The sequence below is a fragment of the Ichthyophthirius multifiliis genome, assembly GCF_000220395.1.
Source record: "Ichthyophthirius multifiliis unplaced genomic scaffold scaff_1120509250851, whole genome shotgun sequence".
Taxonomy (NCBI): domain Eukaryota; phylum Ciliophora; class Oligohymenophorea; order Hymenostomatida; genus Ichthyophthirius; species Ichthyophthirius multifiliis.
Genome location: NW_004086438.1, coordinates 1 through 25,947, shown reverse-complemented (window position 1 = coordinate 25,947; position 25,947 = coordinate 1). Strand labels below are relative to the sequence as shown.

General features: G+C 15.3%; 3 protein-coding genes across 3 annotated transcripts, besides 38 other annotated features; all 3 read right to left on the bottom strand. All coding sequences in view use genetic code 6, as the record gives it.

Annotated features, from left to right (window-relative positions):
- Positions 1 to 8: 8 nt before the first annotated feature.
- Positions 9 to 61: a microsatellite.
- Positions 13 to 75: a microsatellite.
- A 347-nt stretch (positions 76 to 422) lies between these two features.
- Positions 423 to 472: a microsatellite.
- Positions 429 to 464: a microsatellite.
- Positions 473 to 1,111: 639 nt separating the features above from the next.
- Positions 1,112 to 1,157: a microsatellite.
- Positions 1,116 to 1,157: a microsatellite.
- A 2,739-nt stretch (positions 1,158 to 3,896) lies between these two features.
- Positions 3,897 to 3,946: a microsatellite.
- Positions 3,947 to 3,949: 3 nt separating this feature from the next.
- IMG5_101880 (major facilitator superfamily protein, putative) lies at positions 3,950 to 5,694 on the bottom strand (the record flags this gene model as incomplete). Its single annotated transcript, XM_004035237.1, has 2 exons — positions 3,950 to 4,209; positions 4,278 to 5,694. 2 exons carry the CDS (start codon positions 5,692 to 5,694, stop codon positions 3,950 to 3,952), a joined length of 1,677 nt encoding a protein of 558 aa, XP_004035285.1.
- Positions 4,118 to 4,154: a microsatellite.
- A 260-nt stretch (positions 5,695 to 5,954) lies between the features above and the next one.
- Positions 5,955 to 5,995: a microsatellite.
- A 5-nt stretch (positions 5,996 to 6,000) lies between these two features.
- Positions 6,001 to 6,040: a microsatellite.
- A 941-nt stretch (positions 6,041 to 6,981) lies between these two features.
- Positions 6,982 to 7,023: a microsatellite.
- A 251-nt stretch (positions 7,024 to 7,274) lies between these two features.
- IMG5_101870 (mcm2-3-5 family protein, putative) lies at positions 7,275 to 9,554 on the bottom strand (the record flags this gene model as incomplete). The annotated part of the gene is made up of 3 exons (XM_004035236.1): positions 7,275 to 8,354; positions 8,414 to 9,055; positions 9,114 to 9,554. The coding sequence occupies 3 exons, from the start codon at positions 9,552 to 9,554 to the stop codon at positions 7,275 to 7,277; spliced, it is 2,163 nt and encodes a 720-aa protein (XP_004035284.1).
- Positions 9,555 to 9,731: 177 nt separating this feature from the next.
- Positions 9,732 to 9,845: a microsatellite.
- Positions 9,783 to 9,845: a microsatellite.
- Positions 9,846 to 9,847: 2 nt separating this feature from the next.
- Positions 9,848 to 9,905: a microsatellite.
- A 1,576-nt stretch (positions 9,906 to 11,481) lies between these two features.
- Positions 11,482 to 11,592: a microsatellite.
- Positions 11,482 to 11,619: a microsatellite.
- A 2,082-nt stretch (positions 11,620 to 13,701) lies between these two features.
- Positions 13,702 to 13,734: a microsatellite.
- A 1,082-nt stretch (positions 13,735 to 14,816) lies between these two features.
- Positions 14,817 to 14,880: a microsatellite.
- Positions 14,818 to 14,876: a microsatellite.
- A 353-nt stretch (positions 14,881 to 15,233) lies between the features above and the next one.
- Positions 15,234 to 15,280: a microsatellite.
- Positions 15,281 to 17,271: 1,991 nt separating this feature from the next.
- Positions 17,272 to 17,374: a microsatellite.
- Positions 17,315 to 17,366: a microsatellite.
- Positions 17,335 to 17,377: a microsatellite.
- A 226-nt stretch (positions 17,378 to 17,603) lies between these two features.
- Positions 17,604 to 17,803: a microsatellite.
- A 410-nt stretch (positions 17,804 to 18,213) lies between these two features.
- Positions 18,214 to 18,300: a microsatellite.
- Positions 18,301 to 19,903: 1,603 nt separating this feature from the next.
- Positions 19,904 to 19,957: a microsatellite.
- A 38-nt stretch (positions 19,958 to 19,995) lies between these two features.
- Positions 19,996 to 20,049: a microsatellite.
- Positions 20,050 to 20,324: 275 nt separating this feature from the next.
- Positions 20,325 to 20,360: a microsatellite.
- Positions 20,361 to 23,876: 3,516 nt separating this feature from the next.
- Positions 23,877 to 24,512, bottom strand: IMG5_101860 (hypothetical protein; the record flags this gene model as incomplete). Its single annotated transcript, XM_004035235.1, has 1 exon — positions 23,877 to 24,512. The coding sequence occupies one exon, from the start codon at positions 24,510 to 24,512 to the stop codon at positions 23,877 to 23,879; it is 636 nt and encodes a 211-aa protein (XP_004035283.1).
- Positions 23,879 to 23,908: a microsatellite.
- Positions 23,879 to 24,024: a microsatellite.
- Positions 23,901 to 24,358: a microsatellite.
- A 328-nt stretch (positions 24,513 to 24,840) lies between the features above and the next one.
- Positions 24,841 to 24,884: a microsatellite.
- A 682-nt stretch (positions 24,885 to 25,566) lies between these two features.
- Positions 25,567 to 25,638: a microsatellite.
- A 30-nt stretch (positions 25,639 to 25,668) lies between these two features.
- Positions 25,669 to 25,735: a microsatellite.
- Positions 25,732 to 25,810: a microsatellite.
- Positions 25,743 to 25,798: a microsatellite.
- Positions 25,759 to 25,804: a microsatellite.
- Positions 25,803 to 25,947: a microsatellite.

Here is a 25,947-nt window from a genome sequence, read left to right as displayed (position 1 = left end):
ATAATAGCATATTATATATATATATATATATATATATATATATATATTTCTATATATTATAATTTTTTATATATAATAAATAAAACTTAAAATTGATATCATTATATTTTTTAAATATTTTATTTAGATTTATTTTTATATTATTTTTTAATAATTTCAATTTTTTTAATAATATTTTTTATTATTTAATTTATATTTTTTATTTAAAAATCGAATTTATTTTTTTAATACACTAAATTATCTTATATAATTATTTATATTTATAAATTATTATTTTATTATTATCTATATATTTAAACTTTTATAATTATTATTACAATATATAATTTTTAATATAAAATATAAAAAATTTATATTAAAAGAAAATATCATTTATATCAATAATATAAATATATTTTAATATTTTTTTTTAAACAATTTCTATAAAATAAAATTATAACTAAAATTTAAAATTAAATAAAATTCAAATTAATTTTTTTTTATTTATTTTTCATAAATATTCTTTTTTTATATTGATTATTTTCTTATTTTATTATCATCATATATATTTTTTTAAATTATAATTAATTTTAATTAAATAATGGGTTGCGTAGAGTCCAGAAATGGTATTTAATAAAAAGATTTAGCAAAAACGGTTCCTCGAGCTTCAATATAATAAAAAGAAGATCTTTTAAAAATATCATAAGTTAAAATAAGTATAAGTGAGAAAATAAAATAAGAAGAAAAAAATTTTGAGTAAATTATCTAAAAAAATAATAAATTAATAAACCTTTATATTTTTAAAAATATTTAAAAAACAATAAATAATAATTATTATATAAATATATTTTTAAAATAAAAATGTTCGATTATATATTTATTTTAAAATATTAATATAAAGAATTTAATGCAAAAGAAAATACTTAAAAAAAATAAGCGAAGAATAACTTAATAACATAATAAAATTAATTGAAGAAATTAAATTATAAAACAATTGTACTTAACTGTGCAAAAGTCACTATTTATATAGATTTTTTAAATGTAACAATTTCGATAATGAAAAGGCATTATAAATGATTTAAAAGCATTTTTCTTGGTATGAATAAAATAAAATATAAAATTATTTAAAAGTAATAAAAATAAAATAAATAAAAATTAAATTAAATTAAAATAAAATATTTTTAAAGGATTTTATTTTTTTTGAATTTTAATAAGTATTTAATATTTATAAGCATGGATTTTATAAAACAGATAAAAAAGTAAATTAAAAAAATACTATTTTTCAATCTATTATTTTATTAAAAATAAGGGAAGGCCTTTATATATTGAAAAACTATCTGAATTTTCAATTGATGAAATATTCAATTATACAACAGAAGAAAGAATAAAAATGCATTATATTTAATTATTAGAATTTTTAAATTAGAGAATATTCCCAGTATGCTCTTATTGGAATAAATAAGATAAATTTGTTAGCAATATTATAATTATTTTAGATTTGAATAATTGTAACATAAAACCATTTTAATTTAAAAGATATATTTAATTTTTATTAACTTTTATGGATTAAAATTATCCTGAAATTATAAAAAAGTTTAATTTTTTTATTAGAATTAAATTATATATTTATATTTTTTTAATAAAAAAAAGAATTTATATATTAAATGAATAATATACTCTAATAACTTTTGTTTCTAATGTAATTTAATAAATACTATCGAAAAATACTTTCAAAAAAATAAGTATTTTAGGATAAACTTATAAAGATGAATTGTTGAATAAAGTAGAAAAAATAAAATTTATAAAAAAAATATTAATTTCATTTTTATAACTTTATTATAATAATAGATTCCAAAAGAAAATCTTCCTGAAATTTTAGGTGGAGAATCAGATACTTAATAAGGAAATTTACTTCAAAATAATATTGGACCTTGGAATGAATTTGGAATTGAAAAGTATAAATTATTGTTTATTTTTAAAATATTTATGCATTTTATTTTAGAAATTTACCTCATGAGTAATAATTTACAGTTACATAAGAATAATAAAAAGAAATTTTAAATGATATCGAAAAATATTAATAAAACTAAAAATACAAAGAAGAAAGATTGAGTTAAAGAAGTTCTGTTACTTCCAGACTTTCATCATATAAAGAAAATAACATTGTAAAAAATATTTTTTTAAATATATTATTATATATAATAAAATATTTATATAAAAAAAGAATAGCTATGTAAAATTAGGATTATTAAATAAAGAAAATCTGTTAGAATAAATAGAATTATATTAAGACTGATATATTAAAAAAAAATTTAAATTATAATAAATAAACATAATAATATATATTTTAAGTAAATAATAATTTATTTTATTAAATCTTTAAATTATTTTACTTTGTATAATTTAAAAAGCTTATAAATAAAGAATAAATAATTCTTATTTTAAATTATATACATTATTCTTTATTTAATCCTACATATTCGCAAGTTTAATTAAAATCAATATTTCAAAAATAGAATATAAATAATATTTTTGAAATTATGATATATGTTTATACAGATTCTATTAACTATTTGCTCATATAAGTCAATTATAAATTATGTTTTAATCGTTTTATATAATATATTTTAAACATTATATTTATTTTTTTTAAATATAAATTTAAATAAAAATAATTATAAATATTTCAATTTTTTATATTATTTATATACAAAATAAATATAATTAAAAAAAATGTCATTTTTTTATAATATGTCAAATTTTTTTTTAAAGATTTTTTCTTTATGTATTCTAGCAATATATTTATTTGCTATGTATTCTTATTTTTAAATGAAAATATACATAATGGGAACTAGTGCCTTATTAATATTAGCATTCATAGCTTTCTTATTTTTGATTGGATTTTGCACATATATAAGATTTTCGAAAAAGTTAATATATGGATTAATAACAATATTATTATCATTTGTTTTTATAATAGCATTTAACACCTTAAATTAAATAGGAAAATCATTTTTCGATACAAATAAAAGTTGTTCTTAGATATAATTTAATTAATTAATAGATTAAAATATCGAAAGTTTATATAAAAAAGGTTAAAAAATGTTATGCACAAATGAATGTCCTTGTAAATGGTAAAATAATACTCATTATTTAAATGCTAATAGTCAAAAATTTATTTTAGATTAATAAAATGGAGTAATTAATGCCATTAAATGTCCCTAAATGTAATAAATTATTTAATATTAACCTGATTTAAATGATAAGATTTAAATTATTTAATAGTTAGAGTTATAAGGATGTTCTGGTTATTGTAAAAAAATTAATTATTTTATTTTTACTGACATTAATAGAGGAAAGCCAAAATAAAATTGTTTTGATCTTCATCGAAAGTAAATAAAGAAAGAATTTTATCCTTACACTTTGGCTGCTTTGTTTTTAAATTATATTTTAGTAATTCTAATACCTTGTATCTGTCTAAATTTATGCTGTAGAGATAATAGCTTTTAAGAAACTAAAGAAGAATATTTAACTTAAGTTTAAGAATAAATAGAGAAAAACCAGGAAGATGAACAAGAATAGAAAGACGATAAATAATAGTCAAAATATAAGGAATAAGAGAAAAAATAAGATAAATAAGAAATAAACGATAGAAAGGAATAATTAAAAGAAATAGATTTTAATAAAAAGAAAATGATTGAAAAAAAATACATATCTAAAAATTATATGTTTTATTATAAAAATATATATATAAATTCGAATAATTTTATTTGAAAAATGTTTAATTTTTAGAAAATTCACTTATTTATTTTTATAAAAATATTTATATTGAAATATTTTATTTTTTTAAAAAAAAATTAATTTAAAAATGAAATTTATTTACTATATGACAAAAAATATTTTTAAAATTTTTTTTCTATTAAAATATATAAAAACTAATTATTAAATATATAAATATAATATTATTTTTTCATATTCTAAAAGCTCTACGCACGAAAATAGCTTAAGAATTTTTTAAATAACTATCTTCTGGATTTAAAGGCTAATTAAAATAAGATTTATCAAGTTTTTTATAATTATATTTAATATCATAAAAATACATAAATGCATTAATTAAAAAACTACAGCAACTTAAAAAAATAAAGAATACCTAATAATAAAAATAACCTAATAATTTTTCTTTATTAATTTCTATTATTTTACCTGCAATAATAGGCACAATAACTAAACCTATTTATTGAAAAAAAATATAAATAATAAAATAGAAAACTGAATTTATAAAAAATTAAATTAAAAACCTGCATTATAAACACAGGTATTAATTCCAAAAGCAATTCCTATTATTTTTGCTTTACAAATAATAGGAAAGCAAGGCCAAAGTATAGCGCAATTTAAAGAAAGAGATATTCCATATAAAGTCAAAGGAATTATTACTATATAATCTGCGTTCGATTTGATTACATTATTATAAACTGGAGATAATACTAAGATTAAAATATGGCTTAATATTAATATCAAAGAAGAAATCATTATAAATAATACTCTTTTTCCTATTTTATCAATTATTAATCCTAAAATAGGAGTTAAAACAGCTCCTATGAAAGAAGGTAATATAAGAAAATAAGCTTTATTTTAATAATATATTAAATATTGTAAAATAAATTATTTTATAATATTTAAAATTACATGCCTTATCTTCTGCAAAAAAATAAATCTTAATTAATTAATCTTAAAGATTGATAAGAAAACAATAAAAAGAAGAATAAAAAAAAGAGTAGAAAAAGATAATAACCAAAAGCTAAATTTCAAAAGTTTTAAATCTTTTATATTTACTTTAGTATCCTTTAGAGTTTTATTTTTATTTTTTAATTTTTAAAGAAATTTTAATTCTTATTCTTCTTCTGATTTATTTACATAATTATTTTTTATACTAATGTCTTATTACTAATTATTTTCATCGTCTAATTAATTACCAATTTTTTTCTTCTTAATATCATATTCTTCTAAATCAGCTTTTCTATCTAAATATATCAACTTTAAACCACATATCCAACTAAAAAAACAAATACTGGTTCCAAAAATTAACGGATAAAATAATTATTTATAACTTTTCTGAAATACTGGAAAAAGAAAACCTCCGAAAACTTATCCTAATCTAATAATAGTAATACTTAGGCCAAAAGCAAATGATTGCTCATTATGTTTAAACCATTTACTAATAATAGTACCTTTATTTATTATTATTATTATTATATTTAGAAAATAAATATATATACTTTATGCTACTAATAATACTTCTCCTCCTAATCCATACAAAACTCTTCCAATAATTAATAACTTGAAATCTTATGTTGATTTATTAACGCCAATTGAACATGTGAATTGTCCTAAAAGTAATATCAAAGTAAATATAAATATGCCTTTTCGAATTCCTAAATAATCTAATAAATAACCACCGAATAAAGGCAAAACTATATTTGGAAGTGAATATACGGAATATAATATGTTGACACTTGTAGATGTTTATTTTAAATCTTTTTATATTTAAGAATTTAATATTGCTGGAAAATCATAACACATATATGATCCTAATACCATAAAGCACATTAAAAATAATGCATACCATCTCCAATTTGTTTATCTCATAGTTTTTTTTTCATATATTAAATCTTCATCATAATCTATTAAATAATCTCTGCTTTTTTTTTCTTACATTTAATTTTTTAGTTTAAATGATATTGAATTATTGATTTGATTTTTTTTTTTAAATTATAATTGTTTTTTATAATTTTTATAATATTATATAAATATTTTTTTATTTTTCTATATTAAATATTTGTTTAAATAATTAATTTAATTATTTTATTTTATTCTAATTCAAAAAATGTGTGTTTTTATTATATAAAAGAAACACTCATATATTGTAAATATAATTAATAGATATTTTATACTAAAAATATAATAATTATCAATTTAAAAATTAATAAAATAAATAAAAATATTATTAAAAGAAATATTTTGATAAAGTTATATAAATAATGCATAAATTTATTTAAATAATAAATAACGCATATTTATAAATATAAAAAAAAACCATAAATTTTAATTTTGTTTATTTTTATTTAAATCAAAGTATTTAAATTCATTATAAAAGTATATATTTTATTGTTATCTATATTATAAGAAATTAAGTTGTGATAAATTTATGTTTAAATTGGAAGAAAAATATTATTTTTTAATATTATATAATAATCTATGTAATAAAAAATATATAATTTAAATATATATCATATATCTTAATAATATTTTCTTAATTATGTAAATTATTTAATCTTAAAATATAATTAAAAAATATTTAATACTATAAAATGTTTATTGTAATTTTATTATTCATTTTTTAAAATAGAAAGGCTAATATTGTACCATAATACATATTTTTTTTTTCGTGATTTCTTTATATAATTTTAATTTTTTCACAATTAAATTCATCTTCTTTTATTTCTCTATGCCAAACTATAAGAAATACATAATCATTAAATACTTAAATATTAAGAATTTGTTGTTTGTCTAATTTAATATTAGATTTTCATTTAAAATATTATATTTTTATAGTTAGACAGGGTAGCTATCCCTGCTCTAATTTTTTTTCAGTGTAATTTTCTAAAGCTTTAAAGTAATTCTTCCGCTAAAATTATATAATATGTATTTAATTCATATTTTTATATTTCTTAATGCTAATTAATTATATATTTTTATTTAATCTATTTTAGATTTTTTCTCATTTTCATACTATACTATTTCCATATATATGCCATAAATTGAGAAAATATAATATACTATTTTTATTTTATCTAGAATCAAAAAAAATAATCATCTTCTTCATATATTATATCTTTTCTAGGAATTATTTATATATGAAAAAGTATTTTTATGGTTATGGTGCAATATCTTACTCTACTCTACCATATCAATATTTTTTTTTTAAATGTTATTATAGAATTCTTATATGATAACTTCTAAAATTTATATTATAATTTAATATTTCTTTTTAAGTTTAGGAGGGAATCTTTTTTTAGACGTTTTACTAAATATATTTTTAATAAAAAATAAATCTGTTTAATAAATCAAAAATATAAATATTTAATAATTAATATTATTTCATTTTATATATATATATATTCTTAATTTATTTTATTATTATAAAAAAAAATTTTAATTATTATAATACTAAACATAAAAAAATAAATAAATATGTATTATATTTTTATAACAAAAAATAAAAAAAAGAAAAACCTTCATTTTATCCTTAGTAAAACTTTTTTACCTTCAATTTATCTAAAATCTTAATTTTTAATCATATTATTAATAGTATATTCTACAGCTCTCTAATTACTCCATCTAATAACCATCTCTTCTTTAAGTTTTGAACAATCAACCTTCGAATTAATAGCTACTCTTCTTTTGATAGCTTCTTCAATTTTAAGTGACAACCCTTATAATTCTTGAGGTAATTCAAAGCCTAATTCTCTTCCGTTTTAAATCGCATTCATAGTAGAATATTGGAACAATTCATGAGCTTTATTAATATGATCTTCATTTACATCTTCACTTAATTAAATTTTCGCAATAGCTTCACTTAGTCTAATAATAGCTTCCAATTAACGAACAGTGATCGGAATATGATTTTTTTTGGAAGATTTTCCTTATTGAGATAATTTTCTATCTTCCACATATAAATTTTGGATTTTTTCTGATGATCTTTCAGTCAATCGTGGATGTATTTTCGCCTTTGCATAGGCTATGTATTTCCTTAATGTTTCCAAGTCAATTTCTGATTAATTTTCTTAATCTAATTCTTCCTCCATGTGTTTTTTATTATTATTATTCATATGCAAATTTAAAACATGATCAGCTATTCTCATATCATTATCTTTTGTTTTAGGATCTCTTACTATGAATATGGAATCAAATCTACTCAAAATTGTAGTTTGTAATTCTATTTATTCATCCACACTTTACATATCATTATATGAACCAAATATAGGATTTGCTGCTGCTAATACACTACATCTTGTATTTAATTTAGTTGTTATTCCTGCTTTGGCTATACTTACAGTTTATTATTCCATCGCTTCATGTATAGCTACTCGATCTTCGGCCCTCATTTTATCAAATTCGTCTATACATACTACTCCGCCGTCTGCCAATACCATTGCTCCTCCTTCTATTTAGAATTCTCCTGTTGATAAGTCTTTTGTAATACTTGCGGTTAAACCACTTGCTGAACTTCCTTTTCCACTTGTATATATTGCGTTTGAAGCTATCCTTTATACGAATTTTAAAAATTGAGATTTACCAGTACTTGGATCACCAATCTTATATTTTTTATATTGATATCTATATAAAATATATATTTTTTTTTTACTAATAATACATTAATATCTCCTCTTAATCTTAAACCGTCTTAAAGTAATTTTTTTGAACCCCCAAAAAGTAAACAAGCAATAGCTTTTTTTATATTTTCATGTCCGTAAATTGAGGGTGCGATCGATTAGGCAATTTTTTCATAAATAAAAGGATCTTTGGACATTTCTTTAAACTTTTCTTCTTCTGAATTAGTAAAATTGATATTTTTTCTTTTAACTTCATCTTCCAATTAGTATCCAACAACTTAAATGTAATTCATTTTTTGCTAATTTTAAGAAATATATTTTTCTGTTAAAACTTTTCTTTCTAAAACTTAATAAATACCAGTTAATATAACTCTTGTACCTGGACTAAATTTATTAATCAAGCTTCTTTCCACACATAAAGAAAAGGTACGAGGAATTTCTCCTGTAGGTATGCTTTCGGGACTTTCTTACAATTTTAAACGCTATTAATCAAAAACAGTGCAATTTTCAGTTATTATAACGTAAGAATCTCTAGGACATTTCTCTGTTATAGGACCTTATCTTTCACAAAAAGCAGGAACATATACACTTCCTAATCCTTAGGAGACTTCTATTTATTTAACATGATGACATTTTGAACATTCTACATATACTTCTTTACTTCTTATGTAAGGTTTAGAAGCCTATATATTATATTTAATATAATGTTTTTATTTATTTATTTTATTTTATTTTTGTTACATGTGTTATAATTCCAGATACTGTTATTAATTTTCCAATTGAAGAGGCTTTTATGTCGCGCAAATTCTTTGGATATTAGGTGCTTATTAAAAGTACTTAAAATTAATATTTTTTGTTTGTAGATGCATAAAATGCTTCAGAAGCTGCTCTTTCTAATATAGGAGTAAATTCATTAGGCTTATTTATTAAATATTAATAGTAATGGTCGTTATATATACATATATCTTCGAGTAATACATTAAAAGCTTTTTTTCCAGATTCATAAGCTTAACTCATACTTAATATATATACTTTTTAGTTATTTATAAGCCAGTTTTAAAAGAATTTCTTATATTCTTCAAGGGCTTGTTATAGGTTTGTTTGGACATTTTAACCTAATGCTTCATCATTTTATAAATTTTAATAAACATAATATACTGGTTAACCGTCAAATCCACTCATATTTTTTTTTAGTTTAAATATTTTTAATTTTAATTGAAATTTTATAATATTATTTTAGTTTTATTAATAAATTTCTTTTTTAAAAAAAATAAAATATAAAAAATTATGAAGTTTCCGCGATAAAAAAATTAAAAGGCGCCAAATTAATTAATAGTTATAAAAAAACATATATATTAAAAATATAACTAATTAAAATAAAAATATAAATTAAAATATTGATATATACATATATATATAATAAATTTGTAAAAAAATATAAATATAAAAATAAAAATATAAAAAATATAAATAGATATATTTATTTATATATTTTTATATTTATATAATTATTTTTTAATTTATTTTATATATATAATTATCTAAAAGTTAAATTTATTTTAATAATTATATTATAATCGGCTAAAAATTTATTAAATTTTATGCTATATTAAATAATAAAATAATGATAATATAAAGATAAATATTTAAAAAGTTAATTTAGATTCAACAATTTTTTATAGTTTAGCATAAAAAAAAATTGTAAGATTTATTTAATAGTTAATATTTTTCATTAGTTGATATAGAGCGTTCATTAAAAACATAAAATTCAGAAAATCAAATTTTTCAAACTTATTTGAAAATGAATTACTAGAAATTTTCAAATAAATAGTTAATATTAACGATTTAAAATAAATATTATATAATTTAAGAAATATAATAACGTATTTATGCCAATTAATTTTCTTTAAATCTTGATGAATATCTATTTTTAATAAATTAAATAACTATTTATAATATACCATGTGGTAAATTAATAAGATTTTTTTGTGTATTATAATCTTTGAATTTCGTTAAGTAGTGTAATATTAACTAGAATTTTTAAATTCTTTATTTTTGTATTAAAAATAATTATTATTGTCATGAATCTATTAATTATTTTGAATAACAATTTGAAAATTAATAAAATTTTGAATAGTTTTTAAGAGAATTAAAATTATAGTAATACAATTAATTCATAAATATAATATGTTTCTTTTAAGATAATTAGAATTTTTAAAAGCTGAATTTTTTATTTGAATAAAATATTAACATCATTTATAAAGAAGTATATATATGTATTTAAATTTTTTATTTTTGAAAATTTAGTTTATTAGTAAATTATATAACTATGAATAATATATAGAACCGAATAATAATAATTAACTTGAATATTTTTTTATTGAATAAATTCCTCAAATTTTTAATTATGAAATGTAAATGAATTATAAAATAGAAGCAATTAAAATGTAATTAAATAAATAAAATATAGTATTTATTTAAAGAAAATAATAAAAAGTATTGAAAAAATAATAAAATATGAAGTATATAGTGAAAAATTTAATTTAAAATAAAATTAAAAAGTAAAATATAAACATAAAAAATATTCCTTAATTAAAAAAAAAAAAAAAAGCATTTAAATAAAATAATATTTAGAATTTTTCAAAAAAGTGACCGTAAATTATTAGAAAACCTAACAATCTTATATGGAAATTATTTATTAAAATAGCAAAGCAAATTTGCTTTTTAGCTTTTGCCTTTTTTCAAAAACTATTATTTAGTTTATAAATATTATTTAGATGAGTCTTTTATATAATTTAGAGTAGTTTTTACATAAATAATGTAATAAAAATAATTATAAACAAATGAAGAAACTATTTATTAATTATTTGAAAAATTCGAAATATTTAATTAGTTAAATTATCCTTAAATAATATCTCACGACGAATTAGTATATGTAAAAAAATTAGATTTAGGTGATAAGATGATAAATTAATGGAATTAATTACAAGAAGAAATATAAGAAATTTTACATGAACATTTATAAAATTATTCAGATAAAAAGAGATTCCTTCAAATATATAATTAATAATAGCATATTCAAAAATAAATATAAGAAAAACAAGAAAATGAAGAAGACGAAGAAGAAGATGAAGAAGAAGATGAATTAGAAGAAAAAGAAAACTAAAAAAGATAAGAAGAAGATGAAGATGAAGATGAGGAGGAAGAAGAGCAAGAAGAACAATAAGAATAAGAAAAAAAAGAAGAAATAGAAAAAATAATTGAGAGATAAATTTTAATTTAAGAAGAAATAAATACTCGAACATTAAATGAAAAAGATAAAAGAGAATACAATAAAGAAATATATTTTCAAAATGTAGATTTAATTAAATAAAATATAAATAAAAATTAAAAACTTGAGAAAATAAATAATCAATCCTGAAAAGAATTTTATTTTACCAGAAAAAATTCTTAAATAAATTAAATAAATAATTATTATGACTTCTTTGATTTCTTAAATACTTTTATCGAATTAAATTATTTTGCCTAAATTCAAATAAGCTGTTGAAGTTTTCTTTTAATAAGATAAATTCGATGTTTTTTTTAATTAATATTGCATGATTCCGTCTTTTTTTGAAAGTATTTTTGCAATTTATGTTTATTTTTAAACTACTTTTAAACAAAATATTTTTAGTAAAGATTTAAATAAAAAAATTTTATAAATTCAACATTAAATTAATTTGTTTTTTGATATTAATTAAAAAAATGTTGATTCTTATCTATAAAAAATGGATTAAGAAATTCGAAAAATTCCTTCGAAAAAAACTCTTTTAGATTAAAGTTATATTAATTATACACACTTTGATTTAACTTAAATGTTCTTTGTTAATAATTAATAAAATTAAGAAAATGAATATAAAATGGTAGATTTTTTTACATAAAGTTTTTCCTTTAAAAATGAAAACTTACTAAAAAAAATAATATATTCTTAAATATATTATCAATTTATAAATGAAAGTAGTTTGAAAAGATATGTTTCTGAAGTAATCATTTAAACATTTTAAAATGTGCAAAAAAATTACGTTTTTTACCCTTTTTATGCTGATTTTTATATATAAAAAATTAAATTAATTATTATTGTATTGGAAAATAGTAAAAATGTTTAAGGTGTAGAATGTATTTAATAAGGATTTGAATAAATGAATTATATTTATTTCAAAAATTAAGGATATAATATAATTTATATTGATTATTAAGATTATTAATTAAATTTTAAATCTTTTTAAGAAAAAATCCTTAAAAAAGTTTAAAAAGCTTTAGAAATTTTAAAAAAATGATTTTTTGTTTTTTATAATAAAAAGTATTAATATATTATATATTTTAATTAAAATGTTATTATATACATTATTTTAATATATTAAATAATTTTTTAAAAATATTATATTTTTTTTTATTAAATAAAAACATATATATATTTAAAATTCTTAAAATTTTTAATAAAATACTTCTATATATATATGAATTCAACTATTAATACCAATATATAAAATATAAGTATTTTTTTGTTATTAATAATTTTTTTTTTTTTTTTATAAAACTTGATATTTGATAAATGAAATTAATTATTTAAGCAAATGTATTTTAGTTGTAAAAGAAAATTTATTAAATATAGCATATTAAAATAATTATTAAATTAACTTAATAAATTTAAAACTAAATAACTTAACTAGTAAAAGATGCTATAAAATAATCTTAAAAATGAATATGTTTAATAAGTAAATGTTATTAAATAATTAATTGGATAATGCTAATATTTTAAAAATTTATATTTTAATATCGAAATAGTAATAGAATAACAATGACAGAATAAAATTTTATTTTTAAATATTTTTATGACATTAATATTATTTCTAATTAAACAAAAGATTTTAATATAATATATATCAATATGAAGAAGAAAACAATTATTGAATTTAAAAAAAGTTTATAAATAAAATATTTTAAAAGAAATATATGTACAATTTTTATTTTTTTATTTAATGAGTATGATTTTATTTAATCTATTAATTATGTAGATACATTATTTATTATCCAAAACTAATTAATTTTTTATTTATAATCTTTAAAAAAAAAATTATAATAAATATTTAAATATTTCTGTAAAATAATATATATATATTTAGCCAAACTAAACATAGGTCATATCTTAAAATAAACAAAACACTTAATGTATGAAATTTATTAAATTTTTTCAACTTTTTCTATTAATTAATTTTATGAAATTTTAAATTTAGATGAAAAATATGAATAGAAAAAAAATTATTTTTTGTTTGTTTTAAAAGCTTAAAATTTAATTATTTTTATTTATTAATATTATTTATTTTTCATAATATCTGGGATTTTATTTTTGTTATCTTCTATTTAAAAAAAATTGCTAATATTATTTGCTTTATACATTGTCTAGAATTAAATTTAAATGCTTTTATTTGATATTCGAAGCATTTATTTAATATCTAAAAAATTAATAATAGAGCAATCTTTATTTTAATATTTATTTCTAAAAATGAATTATATATTTTTAAAATTTATTCAATACTCATATATTTTTGTTCTTCATAAAAAAAAATTCAAATATAATTTTTAACATAAAAACAAATATTTATTTAATAATTTTTTTTAAAAAAAATAACACTAAACATAAATATATATATGTATAATTATAATATATGATTTAATATATATAAATTTAATAAATATTTTTATAGAAAAAAAAAAAAAATTTCATAAATCTAATTAACTTTTTATAACTTCTTTATTTTACATTTAAATATTTGACTCATTTTAAGAAAGTCTATTGGATTACAAATAAGATATATTTGAATATTAGTTCAAATTTTTATGAGATTAATTTAAATAACCTTAACTTTAAACAATAAATTAGGATAATTAATTACTATCGGTTGGAATAGACTTATAAACCACTTTTTGATTATGAAGGCTTTTAAATTAGAATGCAATATATTTTTTCTATGCTTTTATAACTCTTTCGTAAACAGGCATATGTTACCTTGGTTCATCAAATAAGAATAAATTCAATTTTTTCTTTTCTTGGCTATTTATTTAATTGTAATTATATACACTAGATGCTTTTAAATATTAATGTCTTTTCTTTTTTAAAGAATTAAATATTGTATTGCTATAATCAACAAGCGAATTTTTATTTTCTTAAGTTTAAGTATGACTTTCAAATTTATTTTATTAAGGAGTTTATAATAGTAAATTATTCATTTATTCTTTGTTATATGATTACTTAAGTTAATTATTAGTTGTACTAATTTATTGAGGTATTTATTCATATTATTGTTATTATTGTTCATATAAATTTAAATTACTTTAAGAAAAATCGAAATTTAAATAAGGAAAATCTTAATTTTATTACGAATTATTTTAATACTAAGAATAGTTTTATTTATATTATTAATTATATTAATATTATTAATATTATAACTATTATTATATATATTATTATCTTTCATGTTCTTAATTTTCTTAATGATCTTCATATTATCCCTGATCTTGCTCATAATATTAATCTTAATTATTGTAATTATCTAATTATTATTGTAATTATGCTTAATATTAAACATCTAATATTTCGTCATATTATTGATCATAATATGCTTGTTGGTAATCTTAATATTATTGTAATTATAAATATTTATATTGTTAATCTTATTATTCTTCATTTAATTCATCATATTATTCTTATTATAAAAAATTTAACTAATCTTATTATTAAATTTATTATTATTTTATTAATTAATATTTATAATATTCTTCTAATTATGATTATTATAAATTTTATAATTCGTTTTCATTTTAATTATATTATTATTATTATTATTATTATTATTATTATTATTATTATTCTATCATTTCATTTAATTATATATTTTACATTTATTCTTCTTCATTTTTAACATTATTATCTAGTTCTTTTTTTTTATTTTTAATTTATTTAATATTATTTTTTTACCATAAAAACCTGATTCATTCATATAATTTTACTCTTATTACTCTAGCTATTATCTTAAATTTTTAAAATTATTTTCTGTTATATTTTACAATAATACTTCGTCTTTTTATTCTTTATCAAATTTATATAGAAATTTTTATTCTAAATATTTAACTGAAGTTTCTTTGTCTTGCTAATTTTTGTTTTTTTAATTAGCTTGTGCTTCTTTTTATATTTTTATCAATTTTTCAATACTATCTGAAATCATTTATTAATAAGTATTGTTTGTTTATACATTTAGCTTTTTTTTAGGAGTTTATGTTAGTAGATCTTAATTTTTTTGATTTTAATATTATTCTTTTAAACATTAAAATGAAAAAAATAATTTTTTATATAAAATATTTTATATCAGATCATAAAATTAATAATACTTATTTTTCTTTTAATTTAAATTTTCTTTTTATTATTAATTATCGAAACTGAAATTTAATTATTCATCGATAGGTAATAATGTTTAACTTTATTTTCGATTAGAGTTTTAATTATTTTAAGAATCATAGCTAATAATAGTTTATTCTCCCCGTAAAACTCTCTTTTATGTAAGTTAATATAAATTTTTTTAACTTATGTTAATTTCTTATTATGATTTTTGTTCATTTTTATTTTATTATTAATTTAATTATTATTCTTGAATTTAATTATCTTTTATATTTTCTTCTTAAATAGATTATTATAAAATTTATTACTATTTATTTTTTAATTATATACTTTAATAATTTTCTAAAAATAATTATTGTTTTTATTCTTTAATATTTTCATTACTTTTTTATTTTTCATTTATCAAATTATTTTATTCTTATTCTTGTTAACTAAATGTAGACATTTAGTTCTAATTTTTTTATAAATTATTATTTGAAAAGGCTTATTATTTAATATTTGAAGTGTATTAAAATTATTAATCTTCATTGACAAAATTCTAATTTGTTTCATAATATATATTATTAGAATCTAAGTCTTTATTTTAACTATATGATTAGCTATAATTTTACATAATATTAATAGGTAAATCATTTTATTATTATTATATTTCAAAGTTTAGCTTTTCTTTTTATTAGTTTTTTTAAAAATTTTCAACATTCTAAAAAGAGTTTTCTAAATTGTAATTATTTTCATTACCTTGTATGCTATATAAATCTTTTTAACTTATTTTTTAGCCAACTTAAATTTCTTGCTAAGCAACTTCGTTCTCTAATATTTAAATTAAATTATGATTTTAAAGTTACTAGAATACTTCTTAATCTTTATTTAGACTATTAGGTTTTAGATTCTATTAGTTAATTATAGGTTTTTCTATAATTTCTTATTAAATTTATTATTGGTGAACCCTAAAGCTATTTTCAGAATCATAAAATGGATTAACGTATTATTTTTCCTCAATTTTTCGTTCAGGTTCATTCCAAATTTTTCCTTAAGAAAAGCTTTTATCTTCATTTAGTTTATGCAAAGAATTAAAAAGATATTGATTATCTAATTTATTTTCATTTAAAGAAAAAAAAGAACTATATTTATCATTTTTAAGTTCCGAAGAAATACTATGGCTTTTATTTTAAGAATTGAAATTTTTATTTATGAAATTATTTTTTTGCATTTAATAATCTTAAAATGAAATTTATCTTCTTTAGTAAACTCGTGAAAAATATTTATTATAATGTTATCTATAATTTAAAACAATTTTTTTTTTTTTTTTTTAAGAATTTTTTTATTAATTATTATTTAAAGCATTATCTTGTTATTATTTGATTTACTAATTTAAAATTTAAGACTCTTAATTATTTAAATCAGATTATGGAATAGTTTATTAGGAAGCATTCATACTATTTGTTCCATAATTTAATAAAGTTTCATTTATAATTTATTAATTAGTTTCACTATTTTTATTCTAATTATTTTATTATATTTAAAAATTATTTTAATTATTTATTTAATTATTATTTTTAATTTTTTAATTTAAATCATATGAAGTTTAATTAGAAGAAATATTATTATTGTCAATTTATTCTTTGGTTTTTTTTTTATGCTTAATCATTGATTTAAAATAATTCTGCATTTAATTTTTTACATTATAACTATTAATTTTTTATTTACTTGTCTTAATATTATTATTCTTATTTTTTTTATTAATTTTATAATTATTCTTGTTATAAAAATTATTAATTATATTATTATTCTAAATATTTTTCTTATTCTTATTCTTATTCTTATTCTTATTCTTATTCTTATTCTTATTCTTATTCTTATTCTTATTCTTATTCTTATTCTTATTCTTATTCTTATTCTTATTCTTATTCTTATTCTTATTCTTATTCTTATTCTTATTCTTATTCTTATTATTATTCTTATTCTTATTCTTATTCTTATTCTTATTCTTATTCTTATTATATAAGTATAATTTGTTAATCTTATATTTATTAGATTTCTATTTATTATTTTAAACAACTTTTAGATTTTTAATTTTTTTATGAATTCCTTAGAACTTTTTATATGTCAGATTATTTTTATTATTTAAATTATGTTTATTCGATTTCTTATTATTCTTCTAAAATAGTTAATAATTATTAAAATTAGGGCTTTTATTTATTTTCTTAAATTTAATTTACTATATATTATTCATTTTCTTCCTAATTTAAATTTTATATTTTATTTTCTATTTATTCAATTAATTTCTTTTAGTTATCTAAAAGTTTATTTGATATTTTTTAATTTTCTATTATTTATTATTATTAATTTTATATTTAAGCATTTTGTTGGCTTTTTTATTAAAAATGCTATAATTAAAACTCTTTCTCCTAATTATTTTATTTTTATAATTCCTCTTCATCTTTAATATTTTCTTATTTCTTTAATTTCTATTCATTTAATTTTTATTATTTTTATTTTAATATCTCTTCATTTCTTTCCTATTAAATATCTTTTAATTATATTTATATTTTGTCTATAATGTTTTTTTGAATTTTGTTTATTTCTTGAGATTTTTCAATTATTTATTTTTAATTTTCAATTTCATCAAACTAACATTAATTTAAAATATAATTTTATTCTTTTATCTAATTTTACAATTAAGCTTAATCATTTTCTTTTATTTCAAATGAATAATCTTCATTTTTTTATTCCTTTTAATTATTTATATTTTATATTTAATTTTCTTTTTTTTTCTAGTTTTTTTCTAGTTATTCAGATATTTATTCTTATTAATTATCTTCATATTATTAATTTTATTATTAAGTATCTATTTTAAATAAATTTTCGTAGTCTGAATTATAACTTTAATTCAATTAATTTTATTGATCTTATTATTAGTTTATTTATGGAGTTTATTTAGTTTTTTGTTGTTCGTCTTCTTATTCTATAAAATAATCACTTTTTAATGTTTTATTTTAAAAAATTTTAATATGTTAATTAAGTGCATTTTATATTTATAATTAATTTTAATTTGGAAAATTTTAAAATGTATTGTTATTAATTTATATTAATTCTTCAAATTTTTATAACATTTCCACATTATTAATTTCTTCGTTTTAGCTTTTTATTAAAATATCACTAATAAATAATTAGAATTAGCTAATTTAATCAGAATTTAATTATTAATGACTATTCAATGTATCAAAAATATTCAAGTTATCTTAAAATGAATTTGAATCTTGTTTTTATAAAATAATATTATTTTATGAATTTAAAAGATTTTCTTATTCATTTTATTTTCCGAAATTATTTTAAATTTAATTTTACTCAATATTTATTTATTTGCATTTATTTTCTTAAGTTTCAATAGTATTTTAGTTTAATTATTCAATAGATTTGTAGATTTCATTGATTGAAAATGTTAAATATTCCTCTTATTTATACTATCTTAAGTTTTAATTTTCTTTACTTACACTATTTAATGATTATTAATTATTTTAATAATCCAATTAATCTTATTTATTATTATTGTTATCATTGTTTTTTTAATTATTAAAATACTACTTATTTCCATTTTATTATTAATTTTCTAAATCTTAATTATATTTTTCATTAGATCTTATTTATTTAAATTTATTTTTTTACTTTTCTACTTAAAAATTATTTTATTAAGATTCATGATGAATAGTTTTTGATTTTTTAATCAAGTTAAAACTTCTTTATTTTTTTTCATTTGAATTTCGCCTATTAAAATATGAGCTCTCTAAAGATTTACTAATTTTATTTTTTTTGAAATTTTTTTCATAAATACTATATTTGTTAAACTATTCTTTTATATGATTGCTATATTTTTATTATTATTAGATATTTGAATTTATGTTTTAGTTTTCTTTTATTTCTTGATTATTATCATCACTAAAATACTAATATTCTTAATTAAATTCTTCATTAGATTATTTGTTCGCATTTTAAAATTAATCATATTATATTTTTTATATATTTTTTGTTATTTAATCATTTAATTATGTTTAATAAATCAAATTAATAGATTATAGTTTACCAAATATTTATTTTTTTTATTTTTTTATATTTTCTTATTATTAATTTATTTATATATCTTATTATTAATTTAAGGTTTCTTTTATTTCTTATTATTATTATAGATATTCATTTTATTAAATATTTTCTTATTATTTTTATAATTCTTTTACTTATTTTTATTATTAATAAATTTCTTAATCTTAATTAAAATTATATTCATTCTCCTTTTTTTTTTATATGAAATTCATTTAAATTAATTATTCTTATTTTTGAATTTAAGCTATGTTTTATATATCACTTGAATTTAAATCTGAGTTTTCTTATTATTCAATTTATATTAATTAATTTCCTGAATTTTATATTTATTTATTTTCTTCATCAAAAGATAATTAGTTTTATAATTCAATATTTATATTTTATTAATTTTATATTTCATTTATATTTTGTTTATTATCTTCTATTTAATTATTAGTTATTTAATTAATTAAGTTATTATTTTTATTATTACTCTCTTCATTGTTTTTTAATTTTTTTAATTAATTTAATTATTACTTAAAACTTGCTAAAAGCAATTAATATTTTTTCTTTTTATTATATTATTTTATTATCTTCTTTTTTAATTTATTTTTAATTTTCTTCAGTTTCAGAACTTGAGGTAAATTGTTATTATTATTATAAATCATTTAATTTCTAAACTTAATATTTTTTTGCAAAATGTTATCTTTTTATTGGCTTACTTTATCATTTTAGTCTTCTATTTATTCAATAGAGCTTTTTTATTAAATATCGTCAATTTCATTCTAAATACTATAATTCTCTTCTATTAGACTATATTCTTAATTAAATAAATTAATTTATTATTAATTATTTTCCAATTTATAAATTTAATTTTATTGCATTTATTCTTAGTTTTAAAAATTTTATTAATTCAAGTTTTCATCAAAAGATTTAATTTCTATAAATAAATTATCATTGGATTTATTTTTATCACTGATATTTTCTTATTTTTCAGATTACAAATCTTCTTCTTTTTAATTTATAGAAATTCTTCCAGTCTCTTCTTAAATACGTAAATTTTCTAATTACTCATAATCTGGATTTAATATTAATTATTATTAATTTTAAATTACTAATCTTTAATCTTATTATATAATATATTAATTATTATCTTTATTTAACAATTAATTTTTTATTTTTTATTAATTATCTTATTTATTTTATACAATATTGCTTTGTTCATTTTCTTACTTTTTATTAATAGATGAATTAATATCCTAAATTTATACATTTAATTCTTCACTATTATTGATTAATTAGTTTATATTATTATTATTTTCATTAATATTATTGTTCGGCTCATTATTTTATTTGATTTATGTTAATTATTATTAATTTTATATTTCATTTTTAGAGTCTATTTAATTTTTTTCATTTAATTATTATGTTTTTATGATTTCTTTCATTATAATATTATTATTTTCAAAATTTTACATTTCTTTTTCTTTATTTTTAAACTAAGTTATATCTTTTTCAAACAATGTAATATTTTAATCAATTTATTTTTAAAACTAATTATCAGAATTTTAAATTTACTAAGATTAAATTTACATATTTTCTTAAAAATTATTATTATTTTATTCATTTACTTCCTATAATTGCTCTTGATAAATTTAATGTTGACTATTATTCATAAAATCAGCAAGAGGTATTTTTTAATTAAATTATTATTAATTTTCTTCGACTTAATTTCTAGTCAAATTTGTTTAGATTTATTTTTATGATATTTAATTTTCTAATTGATTTTATTACTAATTTTAATCTTCAGTTTTTTATTAACTTTTGTCTATTATATTGTTTAATATATTTTGTTTTTCTTAAGAGTTTTCTTAATTTTATTATTTTTAATTTAAAGCTTATATTTCATTTACTTAATCATTCATTTTTAAGCTTTTATTTTATTATTACTCATTTTATTCATTTATATTATTTTCACTTTAATTTAATTTATTATTTACATTTTTATTTTCCTATGATTTAATACTCATATATTTTTTTACTAATTCATTAACCTCATCTTTAACTTAAAAAACCTAACTCACTTATTATGTTTTTTAATCTTAATATTTTTATGAAATTAAGCTTTTTTTTCTTCACTCTATTTTTATAAATCCAAATTATTATTTTTAATTTCTTTACATTCGTCTTCTTTTTCTTAAATATCAATTTATTAATCATGTCCTTAAATATTATTTTAATTAGTAGTTATTATGTTTTAAGCCTTTTCAAAACTTTTATTTTAATCTTTTATGTTTTATTAATATTTTTCTTCATTTAATTAAACTTAAGTGTCCACATTTTATTCTTATATTATTTCTTGATTATTTTAGTTTTCGTCTATTAATAACATTTAACCTTAAGACATCTAAAAATTGCCTTCTTTTTAATTTTCTTCCAAATTTTTAGAAGCATTTTCATTAAATAATTAACTTTTCTATAATTACAAATTATTTAGTAAAATGTTTGCTTAATTTTAATTTGTTTCTTATTATAATAATTATAATTTTGAATCTTTATTTGATATTTCTAAAGGTTAATTGCTATAATTATGATTGTTGTTTATATTAAAACTTTATTCTTATTAATTATCCTAAATTTTCGTTATCTAATCTTATTCAATCTATCTTTAATTATTTTAAATAGTTTATTATGTATCGATATAGATTTAATCTTTAATGCTTTATTTGTCATTATATTAATGTTAAATAAATACCTGCTATTAATCACTTTTTTATTAATTTTAAAAGTTTTCTTATTCACTCTTATTTTTTTCTTAGGCTTCTTTTTGAATAATTAAATTACTTTAGAATACTTGATTACCATAATTTTATTATTAACCTAATTATAATTATTTTTAATTAAGGATTTATTATTAATTTATCTTTTAATTATAATATTCTAATTATATAGTGCTTTATTATTCATTTTAGACATTTTGTTAATTGAAATTTTCTTAATCTTCAGCTTAAAAGATTTATATTTTTGATAAAGATGCTTATTGGATTTATTTTTATTCTTCTTATTGCATTTCTTCATAATCAAACTATTTTTATTATTCTTAATTCCTTATATTTAATTATTCTTTATTATCTTGTAATTATTAAATTTAGTCATTATTATTTGATTATTCAAGTTTATTTTTCTCAATATTTTCTGTTTATTATCTATTGTTTAATTATTATTAAACTAATTAATCAATATTTTTTTCTTAATATTATTCTTTCTATTATTTTTTTTATTATTTAATTGTTTCTTTATTATCTTCCTCTTATTCTTACATATAAATTATTTAATCATTTTATTTCTAATTATTTTATTGTTCATATTATTATTTATAAATTTATTCTACTTAAAATTACTATTATTCAATCACATTTTATGATTATTTATCTTCCCCTTATTCATTATTTTTATTTTATAATAAATTAACTTAATCGTTTTTTTTCATTAAATTGGAATATTCATTAATTGATAATTAAATATGTTAATTTTCTTTTTAATTATTAACTTAATCATCTATCTAGTGATATTTTTATAAATCATTTGATTCTTCAGAACATTCTTAAGATTTTAAATTATTAGGAATTTATTTTTCTTAAACTACTTATTAATTTATTTAAGTTTACTAAGAAGAGTTATTTTACTAATTTTAAGTAAAAGTTTGGTATATATTTTAACTGTTATTATTATTAATTTCATTTTAAGATTATAATTAATTTACTTATTTGTCTATTTATTAAAAAAACAAACTATTGATTTGATCGTCTTTTAATTCATTATCAAAATGTGTTTAATTTTCATCAAAAATTTAATTCTAATATTATAAAAGGTTTTAGTTTTAATTTTTATTATCTTATTAATTTAATACGTTAAGTTAATCATTTTAAAATGATTTATTTTATTAATTTTAAATATTTTATTTTTCATAATTAATCATTTAAATTTAATATGTTTCATTTTAATTTTAATTTTAATTTTTATTTTATTCTTATTCTTATTCTTATTTTTATTCTTATTCTTATTCTTATTCTTATTCTTATTCTTATTTTTATTCTTATTCTTATTCTTATTCTTATTCTTATTCTTATTTTTATTCTTATTCTTATTCTTCTTCTTAATCTTATTCTTATTCTTATTCTTATTCTTATTCTTATTCTTAATCTTATTCTTATTCTTATTCTTATTCTTATTCTTATTCTTATTCTTATTCTTATTCTTATTCTTATTCTTATTCTTATTCTTATTCTTATTCTTATTCTAATTCTAATTCTTATTCTTATTCTTATTCTTATTCTTATTCTTATTCTAATTCTAATTCTTATTCTTATTCTTATTCTTATTCTTATTCTTATTCTTATTCTTATTCTTATTCTTATTCTTATTCTTATTCTTAATCTTATTCTTATTCTTATTCTTATTCTTATTCTTATTCTTAATCTAGTTTTTGATTATTTTTTATTTTTATTAATTTTATAAAATTTATTTTTATTTATTTATATCTTTAATTTATCCTTAATTTTTATATGTTTATTATTTACTTTGATCAAGTACATTCTCTATTATTTAATTATTTTTTTAAACAATTTCATCTTAATTTTAACATATATAACTTTATGCCTATTTTAAATCCATTTAACATGTATTACAATTATTCTCTTTTTAAAAATTATTTTAATCTAAGCTCAATTAAATTTAATCTATATTGTCATTGTCACTATTTTCTTAAACTAAAACTTAATTTTAAACTTAACATATTTTCTAATTTTCTTATTGTATATTATTCTTACTAAATTAAACTTAAGAGGTTTAAATTTAGTCAATATTTGTTTATTGATTAATATTTTTAAAATTAGCATTTTTATAACCTTATTAATTTTACGACTATTATGTTTTATTTACTTAATTAATTATTTAGTTTTAATTTTATTATTCTTATTAATTAACTATTATATTATTATTAAACTATTGTTGGTTCTTTTATTCATTTTAAATATTAGAATTTCCTTATACAAAATCTACTTACTAATTATAATTATTAGAATTATTTTAGTATTCATGGTCAATATTTCTTTATTGTAATTAATTTTTTTGCATTTCATCTATTTAAACCAATTAAAATATGTTTTAATCTGCAGTTTATTATTAATTTTATGAACTAAATTGTAAATTATTATCCTATTTTTATTATTATTTTATTATGTTTATTTTTTAAAATTCTTTTTATTATTGTTATTATTTAGGAATTTATATTTCTTATTATAATTAATTTTTTATATTTTCTTATTCAATAAATTAATTATTTTCTTATTTTGCATTTAAAATTTAATTTTTTTGGCTTAAATTAAATTTATTATTTTCTAAATTTTCTTAACTAGTATTTATTTTTAATTAAAATTAATTTTATATGTCTATATATTCTTGTAAATTTTATAAATTTAGATCTTATTAAAGAAATTATTATTGCTTGTTTCTATAATTTTCAGTATTTTAATAATTTTAATCATCTTTATTATTATTTTAAATAAAATAATCATTCAATTTTTTTAATTCCTATTTATTATTTTCATTTTTAAATAAAATATATTCGCATTAATAATCTTATTAAAAATATATTTCTTCTTATTATTAAGACTAAATATATATTTATTATTATAATTATTATTATTATTATTATTATTATTATTATTATTATTATTATTATTATTATTTTTATTAAATTAAATTACTTATTCTTTATCTAATATATTTATTTCTTATTCTTATACTATCTTTTATTCTTATACTTATTCTTCTTTTAATTATTTTACTTATTTTTTGTCTTATTATTATATATTTTATTTTTTTTATTATAGATTTTTCTATTCTTTTTATTATACTTTTTATTCTTATTCTTATTCTTATTCTTATTCTTATTCTTATTCTTATTCTTATTCTTATTCTTATTCTTATTCTTATTCTTATTCTTATTCTTATTCTTATTCTTATTCTTATTCTTATTCTTATTCTTATTCTTATTCTTATTCT